The 13,370-nt window shown below is 38.6% G+C and overlaps 1 protein-coding gene across 1 annotated transcript in view; it reads right to left on the bottom strand.

The window, feature by feature from the left end:
• Window positions 1-13,370, bottom strand: part of babam2 (BRISC and BRCA1 A complex member 2) — a 94,666-nt gene that overhangs the window by 53,081 nt on the left and 28,215 nt on the right. The window contains exon 6 of the mRNA XM_030443412.1: window positions 11,641-11,715. Coding sequence (XP_030299272.1) covers window positions 11,641-11,715 — 75 coding nt within the window. The remainder of the gene's footprint in view (window positions 1-11,640; window positions 11,716-13,370) is intronic.

Genomic DNA, 13,370 nt, shown 5'->3' with positions numbered 1-13,370 from the left:
GTAAGTTCATCCAGACTCCCTTAAACTTTCTCATTGTGTGCCATCTTCTGAGAGTGCTGACAGCTGTGAAGGAGCGATAGAATAGAATAGAATAGATAGATAGAAATATATCTTTGTCCTTGTAGAGAAACCCTTGAAATTTTGAAAAAAAAAAAAACCTAATTTCGCTTTGTGCCATAATATGGTGACAATTATATGTTGTATGTAAGAACTAGCTACCTGGATCTTGCATGGGAATGGTGGACTCTAAATAAAGACTTTTACACACAGAGGTGATTACAGGAAGTAAATATATTGAATATGATTGGTCCAGAAAATGCTGATTTTATTCAATGAAAATCTCAGTGACTTTAACAATGAATTCACAATGGATGGATAATGTAGTCATAATTTTAGCTATTTTAAGAAACAATATATTCATCTAAATATGTATGCATGACAAACTACATACCTAAACTAAACAGTACAGCCAACATAAAAAAAAAAGATTCAAAGAATTATTAGTGATTATACATTTATTTTTATTTGCCTAAATCAATGAGGCCCCTGGTCTTCCCATCCCGATATGACTGCAAGGACGGATGTAACGTTAGCGTTAATAACCGACAACCCAGTGACCCACTGTATCGCCATCTTTTGCAACTGCATTCAACCTCTTGCAACAGAGAAGTTTCAGTTTTACTGTGTCAGCAAACTCAGGAGAGGGGTGTGCATTTCCTGCCATTAGTTTGGACTCAAAGCCATTGAGGAGCCGATATTACTCATATCTGGTATCGTTTGAAAAATAATGAGGCATTTGAATTGATCAACTAATGACACAATCAGTAACCATAATTTTGTTATAGTTATAAAGATTCAAAGATAAAATATTATATTGAGAATCAAAATTATACATTACCACTCCCTCTTATTTCTGTTTTAGAGCTGTTACGCCTGACATTTAAATTCATCTTCAAGAGCATACCAAGCTATAACACATCACCCATTTAAAAGCCACATAATTGTTTATCTGCGTGGAAGCAGTGGCTGGCCTTTCAGATTTCAGTGGTACACTGCATTAGTGAAGCCTAAACTGGCAATTACTTGACGATGTCTTTTGGGCAACTTGTTTCCCTATTAAATGCCATGTCTCTGTGCTGTACAGATATGCCATCACTCAGCAACAGGACTTTAAGAAGGCACTGTGAACACAAAATTAATACATCTTGATATGCTTTGGTTTATCCTGAATGAACATAGCTGAAGATTGGCTTTGCATTTTCAGTAATGGAAGTAATAAATGCAAATTTCAAATGAGATATCAAAAGACACAGTATGCTCATGTTAAAGAGATTGCAGATTCCATACTGTCTCTATCAAAAGTGGTCTTGGCTTACACATTCATCTGAAAGGGATTTCACATACATTTATATTTTCATATCAAAATGAAAAATGTTTTATTAATTTCTATTAATCCTTAATTACTAAACATAATGATGAGTTTAAGTTGTTCACAGAATAAAAAAAAAAACGTGACCTAAACCGCAATAGCAGATCAGTAAATGTGTGCTAAACCTTTAGACACATCAAGGACAAAATCATTGTTTTCTTTGTAATAAGGTAACTACCAAAATGAGCAAACAGAACAGATGCAGCAGAAAAAGCATTACTTGTTTGCATAGCAGCAGTTGAGGCTGTGCAAAAAAAAAAACGGATGAGACCGAAGAGGCAGAGCTGAGGCACGGAGCAGAACACTGGCCATTATGGGAGTAACCTGCAATTATTTTATAGCTCTTAAGATTCCTGAGCTCTTAGTCAGTGTTTACCGTGCAAGGGCACGGCAAGGCCACAAATTACAACCACTTGCTTTGGCACCAAATGCTCAACAGTCACGCACAGGCCTGCACTTTCTCTCAAAGTGGCAGACGGGCCGAGAATAGAAAGACAAAAAGGTAATGGGTGGAAGGTGGCCATCAGGTAATTGTTTTGTTTTTCCTTTTGTCATATGATCACCAGAATAGGTAACACCACAGTCTTTTTTAGACTGCATAACCCATTAACAGCTAATTCTATTCCCTCAACAGAGTGACAATAACTCTTTTGACCTGATCTGAAACCATGTGCTAAAAACCACAACCACAAGGTCAAACCAATAGAAGAATAATGCAGTCAAAGTGCACAGCAAACATACATTCCATGCCCTCATCAAGGACACAGCAAATGACACAATGGTCAGCTGTAATGGCAAACTGAGGGCCATTTTAATCATGGATCTTCAGTGATGGATGTTGTTGTGTCTTCATGCATGTATGTGTGCATGTAGTGGCCAAAGTGTTGATTTGCAGGTCTGTGCAGAGAATTGTGAAAGACTCATCATGTGACGCAGCGGGCTATGTTCAGCCACGACTTCTCCAAAAGCTTAACTGCCATGCGGAGGAGGACGTAAGCTGGACAGCAAACTGCGGCAACGAAAGCCTCATGAGTGGTTGAGAAAGGAGCAATGATTATGTGGCAACCGGAATAAGGTAACCACAGCTGCTGCAAACTGATGAGGTCTGTTGGCTTATCTCTTGGAAACCGTAGTAGCCATCATGTCCTCACTAAAAAAGACAAACACACAAACAAGCATAAACGCCAGCCTGGAATACCCAAAAGGTCGCCAGTGGTGATTCAGCGGTGTAGGCCGGCACATAAGTGGCTTTGTGTCATTCTCCAGCTCCCTTAATCTGGGCTTTGTGAAGAGGAGGTGTTGAGTTAAAGTGTGTTTAAAGGAGTAGTCAGGTGCTCAGATTGATAAGACTGGAATTCACCACACGATAAATGCTGTTCTGAAGGTTTTTAAGTTTTGTTTTGCTTGAGGTTTAATGTAATATGAGCACAATCTGTAGTCATGTTCTTGTTCTAGTAACTCTGTGGTTGAACTTTATTTGAAAGCGTTATACAAGTTACAGTTAGTCTTGGCTTACACACATTGTGGGTACTATATGTTCATGCCAACTTTTATAGAATTGAACAAATCAGCAAATAGAAATATATCTTTGTCCTTGTAGAGAAACCCTTGAAATTTTGGAAAAAAATAAAACTAATTTCGTTTTGTGCCATATTATGGTGACAATTATATGTTGTATGTAAGAACTAGCTACCTGGATCTTGTATGGGAATGGTGGACTCTAAAAAAAAGGATTTTACACACAGAGGTGATTACAGGAAGTAAATATATTGAACATGATTGGTCCAGAAAATACTGATTTGATTCAATGAAAATCTCAGTGACTTTAACAATGAATTCACAACGGATGGATAATGTAGTCATAATTTTAGCTATTTTAAGAAACAATATTTCATCTAAATATGTATGCATGACAAACTACATACCTAAACTAAACAGTACAGCCAACATTAAAAAAAAAAGATTCAAAGATTTATTAGTGATTATACATTTATTTTTATTTGCCTAAATCAATGAGGCCCCTGGTCTTCCCATCCCGATATGACTGCAAGGACGGATGTAACGTTAGCGTTAATAACCGACAACCCACTGACCCACTGTATCGCCCTCTTTTGCAACTGCAAGTTACAGCTACTTCAGGCTTATATGGAGGAGTGTCACTTATAAAAGTCGGAGTAAGGTTACAGGTTAAGGGAATTTGCTGTCTGCTGTCTGCAAAAAGATTTGTTCAACAGCAAGAAAAGGTGGAATTACTGGAGATAAATGAATTTTCCTGTAGACCACGTGAGCTCTAAATGTAAATGCATTGATACCCAAAAGATTAATTTACATCCATGGATGCATTTAAAGAACTGGATACTGCATTCCATTTTGTTAATATGTTTAAGATTGTTTGTTTGATTTGTTTTCTGAAGCTGGAGAGGCATTAAGTTAAAGTTTATCTGATGTCTATCTATCAGTGTTTTTTATGTTTTATAAGTAGGAAAATGACAAAATGAAACTAAACTAAGCATTGTACAAACCAAAACCTTAGTTATCATGAGTTGTAGCCATACTAGGTGTACATTGGAGTCCTTAAATATATGACTCAAACCAAAATAACACAAAGATCATTTTGATCATAATCATGATGCACATTTTTTTTTTCCAAGTTTGTATAGCCACTTATTTTTTAAAGGATAATTCTGGATATCTCTGGGTGTCTGGTAACTTAATGTATAACACAAATAACCAACTGAGAGTACCAACAATACCTGTACAGTAATATACTATGTTTACATTACAATAATCAAGTGAGATGACGTCCATTCCTTAGGTTTTCTGACTGAATCTGAATGAAGGCAATGTGCACTCTGCATTAACTATATAATGGAATATATGGATTTTGAGGAATTCATGGAAATGTAATGGATCTATAACTGAGTAAGTGGTGCTTCGTAAGCTACTATCCTTTGATAGTAATGCGGTGGGGAAAGAGTGTTTACAGCAGCTCCTTTGACTACTACACAAGTGCATTATCAGTTAATGACACACCGTCATGAAACCTTGTTGGAATTAAACCCCTGCTGTGCAAGGCTAAATTCCACCCTAGTCAAGCCAAATTCAGTTTATTGTCATAAAAGGGAAAATAAACTAGAAAATATTTACATTTAGGAAGCAGAAATCAGACTTTCTTAAAAATTACTCAAATCACTTAATCGATTATCAAATCAATTGTTGATTACTTTAATAGTTGACAACCGATGGATAATTGACAAATCGTTGCAGCTCTAAATTAACACGTTATACTGATAAATATAAGGTTAGCTGGAGATTTTTTTCTTTCAAGAAGTATGACTTACTGCCTTTAAAACAAAAAAAGAAAACCGGGAGGACCTCAAAAACATGCAACTGTGTATTTCATCTGATGTGATTATAAGAGACAAGATCAAGATCCCTTTTGTAGTTACGCTTGCCCACAAATAGTACAGGACAGCGCACAAATACAGGATTGTATCGTAAATGTATACAATAAAAATCTCAGTTTAAGTTACAATCACAGAATTTATCAGAAAATTGAGAAAAGATGTTTTATTAGAATCACTAAGTTCTAGGTACAACACTGATAGTGTCACCAGAATATTTTCCTCACATTCAGTGTACTGTTAAAGCATTTTGAAATGCAGCACTCGATTAAAGCCCCAGGTGTAACCACAGATAAATTATAATGAACAAGAAAACAGTCTGCTTGTCGTCATGTGCCATGTCAAGACTCCACTGTAGACACAGTGCAACTGCGATGTGCTCACCCCGCACTGTGCTGCCAACCCCAGCAGTACCCTCAATCTGTCCTCAGCTCCTCCACTGTGCCCCTGGGGGGGAACAACGCTGCATTCTCACCCTCCTGCTGCTGAGGTGGAAGACAGTGCCATTGTTAAACACAGCCCTGAGGAGCGCCAGCAACACGTTTTAAGAGGATCATTAGGAGGAAATTTTCATGTTTTGTCCCCCTTTGTGATGTGTTTACTGAAGCTGATTCGTAGCTCTTTAAATAGAAATATTATTAAAATGCTCAAGACCTAGATGGCCTCCACTTGAATGATATCTTATCATAATCAAGAGCTTAACTTGGACAGACAGCCTAAAATTGTATTGACTCTAATTTTGCTACGATTTGTGTATTCTTTTTTCATTTAAAATTTCTTATTTATCAAAAAAAAAAAATGTTTTTAAATACTGATTTTGCTCACGGCTAATTCAAGAGTTGATATTAGGATAAAAAGATAAAAAAAACAAGACAGGAAGTGAAAAGGAAGTACAGAAATAATCGAGTCAGTGACGCTGGCACCACAAACGAAAAGACAGAACGACAGCCTGAGGCTCTGCTTCACCCTGACCCTCCCCTGTCAGTTGCTGCCTGTGGAGCTCTGAAGGTTAAAGCGTGTGTGTGTGTGTGTGTGTGTGTGTGTGTGTGTGTTGGGGGGGGGGGGGGGGGGGACGATGCAGGACCAAAAATAATTAGAGTAAAAATAATTAGATGTAAGTGCTCTTGTTGAAGCATGCACAGCTTGTACAGACAAAAACGAGGATACACGAATGCCCAGGGCTCAATGCAACCCGCCCTCAGGTCAGTTTTGCAGGAAACAAAATTGACCTTGGGGAGTGAGAGGCCAGTTGCTGGGCAGTAGAGAGGCTTGGTATAAAAAAGGTTTAAAATCTTTACAAATCTATCTTTAAAGCAATGGTTCAGCATTTTGGAAAATACGCCTCTATGCTTTCTGGGACAGAGCTACATGAGAAGATCGATGCCATTCTCATATATGTTAAAGATTAGGTCACAACCAGTAGATTGGCTGAGAACAAAGACGGGAAACTGGAAGTAATAGCTAGCCAGGATCTGTCCAAAAGTAACAAAAACTGCCAACCGAAATATACCTCAGTCTCACTTATTAACATGATATATTTCTTGTGTCATATTTGTACAGTTTAATAACTAATCAAAAGTTTAATAATGATAGTTCATCATTTTACAGGGGTGTTGTCTGACTTATTATTGGCTAGGATAACTGCTGTAACTTCTTGGGAGTCTCTGCTGGATGTCTGACAACTGCTCCAAACTTTTCCACCTGGTTTTTAGTCTGTGCTAAGCTAAGCTAGCCATCTGATACCTGTAGCCTTATATTTAATAAACAAACATGAGGGTGATGTTGACCTTGTGTCCACTCACAAACAATTGTGCTTTTTACAGCTGAAGAAGACACAGCACTGGCAGTAAACATTTCACATGGGGTTTATATAGATATTCATGAAGAATTTGTGCCTGTTCTTGCATATTTTTTTATTTCAATAAATGTTCTGTTTATAGTAGGGCTGTCAAACGATATTTTTTTAATCGCGATTAATCGCATTTTGTCCATAGTTAACTCGCGATTAATCGCAAATTAATCTCAATTTTTTTGGCACATTTCTTTCTGTTCTAAATGTACCTTAATGTATTTTTTTCACGTTCTTAATACTAGTTCTTAAAACATAAGAAAGGGAAAATATGCTTGCTTTATGAAAATGTTTATTCAACACTTCAAATCATGCAGGATAATAAAAGGCTAAAAAAATATCCCCTCACCCTAAATGGGATCAAAACATGGTGATGTCTGCTTTTGGCGAGGGGTCGGTGGGCTCTCTGCATCTGCCATGTGTTTGGCTTGCAAATGATATTTGAGACTCAACGTACTTCAGTGGTAACTCATTTCATGTCGACAGTTCATAAGTCTCCTTCTCCTTTTCCTTTCACTTTCGCTTTTCAGTCCACTGTGTTCTTCCCGAACGGCAACCCTGCCTCTTCTTCTTCTGATTATTATTCTGCCACCCTCTGGATCAAGACTACAGGTCCCACCGACGGCTGTAAATCAAACAATGCGCATCTCTTTTTTTTTTTTTTTAATTCTGAGCATTAATCGCGCGTTAAAAAAATTAAAGGCGTTAAGAGGATGTTGCGTTAACGCGTTAACTTTGACAGCCCTAGTTTATAGTTAATACAATTCTATTCAATTCTACACCGTAATTTCCCAGCTTGGGATCAATATCTATCTATCTATCTATCTATCTATCTATCTATCCATCTTTCTATTCTTGTTGCATTTTTCAGGACATGCATCTACTTCTTGGCAATCTCTGACCTCATATGAAACTGTTTCGCGTTGTCATCACACACACACACACACACACACACACACACACACACACACACACACACACCGACACACACACACACACACACACACACACACACACACACACACACACACACACACACCGACACACACACAAAAGTACAGAACCAAGCACTTGGGTCACCCAAAACATCTTATTGGATCAATGACAGCTGAGGCTACCTTGGACACGCGTACGTATGAATGCACACACACACACACACACACACACACACACACACACACACGCTATAGAGCTGGTGACATGGGTCAGTGCTTGTGGGGGAAACAAAGCTCAAGTGAAGCGAGAGCAGCAGGCTCAGTCACGAATGTGGCGTCATTCCATGCAGATCAGTGAGGACATTTAGAGGCAAGCCGCCGCTGCATATACATACTCTACTGAGCAAGGATGGATAGAGAGAAAAGACAACACGGTGAAAGAGGAACATGTTTAACGAAAATTCTAAGTGCTATACCGTCTGAAAGTGCAGTTGCATGAGATATACCACTTAGAATTGCCATGACCTGGATGACTGACAACCTTAATCAACACTTATTTAGTAAAGGTCACAGCTGCAATTGGGAAATTAATTTGCTGTTCTCTGTGTTTTTGGAGAATCGTGGAGTAGCATGAAGCACGAAAAGAAATGTATGGTTAGTGTGAGGCACCTTTACGACATAAAAAAAACAAGCCTATGTAATATTACATTTGTAACATGTAATATGTTTTAATCTCTTCCAGAATAAATTTTTGAAGCAGACCATAACAAATGAAACACTTATTATACTCTAACCATAAACCATGCTCGATGACCTGACCAATATGAACAAATAGGCAATGCAGTGGAGGTCAGAGGCCAATGCTAAATGAGAGGATATGAGTAAAAGCAACTTCAAACAGTTAACAACCTACAGGTCAAGGTACGATCAAAGGATGAGACACTAAAACAATGCCCAAGAGGTACACATGCCCTTTAAAAGAGAAGAAAACTGCCAACATCCATCTGTGTCCATTTCACTATCTTCCCTTCATCTCCGCTCTGTGTCCTTCCAACTCTTTCATTTTGACTATGATGGGCTGCCCCCTTTTAAAAAATAAATAAATAAATAAATAGACTTGCATTCCTCCCCCCTCCCTGAGGCAGGGCAGTCCATGCAGGAAGGTAAACATGTCCACTGTGGTGAGCTCAGACCACGCGGATGCTTCGCTCCAGGTAACAGTCGTCCTCCACAGCTCTGCGCCCACCAGCAACATCTCGGCATTCACTAGCAGTGCAGAGTAGCCTATGTCTGAACAGATTTCCATTTCAGTGCCAAACTGTCCCTCCTCAAGCAAGGACATCCATGGATTTGATGAGTAGTTTGATTCAAATCAGGGTCAACAGTATGACCTCTACCTACAGCACCTGGCTGATGGCTTATATTCTGTCTGAACAGCATCGCCTTTTTTGATTTTTGAAGTAGTTCTTGTCAAGAAAGACCAGCTTTTGAAAAGGTTGTAGGTTGAAGTCATTTTGAAGGCTTGGTGGGCATCAGACCAAAAACAGCCCTGTGTTAAAATAATGGATTTTTTCAGTTTAAGTAACAGATCCACCAGATCATCATTTGCGTTCATAATCGGGTACAGTAAACAGTGGGAAAGCAAGATAGACACTTTCAGAAATTTGATTGGCCACCACAGTGCTTGCCCGATTACATTAAATTAAATGATGGAAAAAGGTTGAACCAGTTTCCGACTTAACAAGACAACTCTGTACATTGCACCGACACTGCATCAACATTGACTCCATCAATATTCAAGGTGATGACGCAGTTGTCTGTGTTGTTCTTTTGTACAATGCATACCAAAAATGTATCAAATTCTGCTCATCATTTAAAAAAACTGCCAAATTTACTGAGTAAAGCTGTAAATGCGTGCTTAAGTTTCTTTGAGTTTTGAGCCACAAGCTGCAATACATGGCATTAAATGTAGTTATTAGTAAAATAGAGGCAATCACTATATTATCATGTATGACTCCAGTGAATAATTTCCAGTGAGAAAAATACTGTCTTCACTAAGAGACTATTACAGAGACTACAGAGCAGTACATACGACTAATAGAGAGCTTGTAGATCCACCTAAAGATCAATATCAGCAAAAACAAATTAGCCTATGGTGGACTATTGCTCCATGTCTTTATTGAGAAAAAAACAAAAACAGTCAGATTCCTTGAATGTGTTCACATGTTTTGGCCAGTGAAGCACCAGAATTTCCACATCAAAGTTGTGTGACCATATTAGATATCCTATCATTTCATAACTATTTATACTTGAAATAAAAATGAAGAAGCATCTCGTAGAAATTGACTGAGACTCCATCCTGATGCATCGGTTACAATGCATGTGTTTGAATGCATAAATCTGTCCCTATGTGCCACAACTTCACAATCTTGCAGTTGCAATGTTCCTTTACAGTGAACACACAATATAGGGTATATCTGTCTGCTCAGGCTAGATGTACTGCAGGAGTGGATTAATTGCATTTCAACTGCTCCTCACCAGTATGGAATTACTTGGAACGCAGAAATGTGCAATGCAAGAAAAGACTTGACTCCAGATGGCGTTCACACTGACAGAACTAATTGCATGAAGACTGTTAAACAGAAAATTCAGGTCATCGGTTTGGCGTACAGTACATTTGTGTTCTAGAGTCCAGCCTAGGCTTCATAATCCGTTCCTCTGTAATGCGTAGGTGGACAAGGTGTGGGCTGATGTTCATTACTTTCCTCTCTGCAAGTCGATACTCTTCCTTAGTCTTCCAGTGCATGGTGATACTATGTATACCCCTAGCTGCCAAATACAGCATGATACTGTGAGATTGTGCGTGTACATGCACATGTGAAGCAAAGAATATGATAAGGGTGACAGGAATGTACATCCAAAATTTTGTCTCTAATAACATCCCTAAATGTTAGACACAGTTCTCCTTTGACAACATTGTGTCAATGGCTACACTGCTACCACCACCCACTGATTAAAGGTGTCAGTGTGTTTGTTTGTTTTTTTGCATAGAAACCTCCACCAAATGACAGCATGCGTGAGTTTAGAAACTTTCCTGTCTCGAGACACACAGGTAAAAAAAAAATAATAACAACTTAAAATTTTATCATGACTGGCAATGTGGCTGTGAAATATGACTTTAGTTGACTCTTGTGAAAGCCTGCAGAGAGAGACGAGTCTCAGTGCTCCAGGTCTCTGAGACTTGGGAATAAGGGCTGATGTGAGGCTGATGGGGATTGCTGTTTCCCTTATGTTTACCATCATTTCCCTTCACAAACAGAGGGCAGACTGGAAAAGGCCAGAGAGCCAGGGCCTCCAGCATGCAGGCAGTCTAAGAGGTGGGGGTGGGGGGTGAAGAGAGAACAAGAGATAAGGGAGAGAAAGAGAGACAAGAGGAGAGAGAAAGTAAGCGAGTGAGAGACATATTGAGAAAAAGACACATAAAGATAGAGATATATAGAGAGAGATAGAGACAGAGAGATAGATAGATAGAAATATAATATATATATATATATATATATGTATAGAGAGAGAGAGAGAGAGAGAGAGAGAGAGAGAGAGAGAGAGAGAGAGAGAGAGAGAGTTTGGGCTAAGCTGCCTCCAGCCACAATGCGGCTCAAAGCAGATCGAGAGTGACGGCTTGCTGATTAGTCAACTCACAGCCCCCAAGACCAGAGTCGGCATACATGCGCACACACGCACGCACGCACGCACGCACGCGCACACACACACACACACAGATGTATTGTAGATCATTTCAATAAACCCTTCTGTTGATTGCACATATAAAAAAACATGTGGGCACAAATACTTGTAAACAAACAAAGACTAATAATGTCTCATTGTTTCTAAGGGAAGCTCATGGCATGACAACATCTATTTTGACTCATGTCTGCTGCATTGTCTGCAGGTCTCATGGGTGTGTTTGCATGTAATGCAAACTTGTATTATGAGTCAAAATGTGTGTGGTGCCTGGTGAATTACCTTCAGAAGATAGACGGGGATGTCACTGAAGTCCACAGGGAGTTTGAGAAGGAAACGGGCTGAAAACTCTCCCGTCTAGAGAACAAGAAAGGGAAATTAAAGACTTAACAAGGTTTACAGCACAAAGTTCATATGGGGACATATGACATTATGACTTATACATAGTCACATTGACACTTTTTTTAATAGACTGCAGAGGGTCAGGATAAATAGGGTTGTCTAAGCAGCATTTGCCCTCCTCAGGTGCCCCACAGGGCTGTGTCCTGTCCTGACTACTTTTGGTTCTCCACACCCGCTACTGTAGGAGTTAAAACAAGGTCAGGCATATTCCTATATCTGCATATGACACAGCTGTTGTCACTCAGCCTCATAGAAGTGAGTCAATATACAAGGTCAATGATCTTGTACAGTTGTGTGATGACTACTTTTCTGGGACGTAACAGTTCTAAACCCAATGACAAGGTTATGGATTTAACCAAAAAAATCCCTTCCACCTTCTGAGAGCCAAAGGACAAAAAGTAGAAACCCTTGAGAGCTCCAAGTTCCTTGATATTTGGTGAGAAAAGGGGCTTTGATGAGAAAAGGCAAAAGAGACAATTTTAGGTGGCTAAATGTTTCAATGATTATGCTCTTTTAAAGATCAATTTTAGAATCAATCCCAATTGTCTCATTAATTCATTGATACAGCAAGTCACAACAGAGCAACATTGTCAAGTTCACAATGTCAGGCAGAATCTAGAAACTTCCTTCCTATAAGTAAATTGTCATCTTACGCTCTGATCAGAAATACAGTTTTCCCAAAATTAGGTGCAACAGATTTATGTTTTCACTGATCCCATGTGCTCTTAAATGTAATACGCCATAAAGTGCTTCTTGGTTCAATCTTTGCACGTTGTTATTGCAGCTGTTTTTCTTTATTCATCACATGGAACTTTTATTATGTCCTACATTGCTTGTATAGTGCCAGCACTACTCATCTCTTCAATAGACTTACTTTGTTTTTATTGTGTTCATGATATATGTGTTTATATTTCATGTTTCCATGTTGCCTTGCTGCAAAAATAATTTTCTCTTGAGGGACAACAACATCTGAACTGAACTACAGACACAATTTGGTCAGTAATCAATGAGTATTGAGGTTTGATATCCAGCCATAATCAGCACCGGAACACAGTTTTTGAGCAAAAAAATCATATGGTTAAAGGACTTGAGGTTTTGCATCCACAGCAACGGATCATCTTCAGCAGAGTAAGTGGCTGCTGCTCAAATACATTACAACCGTATTGATTGACCGTATGATTAAATTTAATTTTGAATAAATATACATATGGAAAACAAGCTATAAAAAGTAATACCTTGGAAATGGCATTTAAGACTTTTAAAGAGTCTTAATTTTCACTAAATTAATGTATCAACTTTTAATACTCTTTAAGACACCATATACACCCTGGCAACATAGTGTGAAAATAACATTTGATTATGTACTGGTCATGATTTTCCTTAAGAATTAGTTTTACACTGGCATACAGACCCAGCTACCAACATGTCGCCAGATTGATATGAAAATCATGTACCATGGGGCAGCATATTGTGAATGGTCAGCATTTAAGTTTTTAACCCAAAAAAATATGACTGACTTGTCTGACACTAGCAGTTTTGTACAGTTAAACAGGAAGTCTACGGTTTCCTTCCTATGGAAATGTCCATTAAGCTTTGCATATAAAAATCTC

Source organism: Sparus aurata, chromosome 16 (genome assembly GCF_900880675.1).
Source record: "Sparus aurata chromosome 16, fSpaAur1.1, whole genome shotgun sequence".
Classification (NCBI taxonomy): Eukaryota; Metazoa; Chordata; class Actinopteri; order Spariformes; family Sparidae; genus Sparus; species Sparus aurata.
Note: the sequence above shows the minus strand (reverse complement) of the source record. Positions and strands in the feature narration are given on the sequence as shown.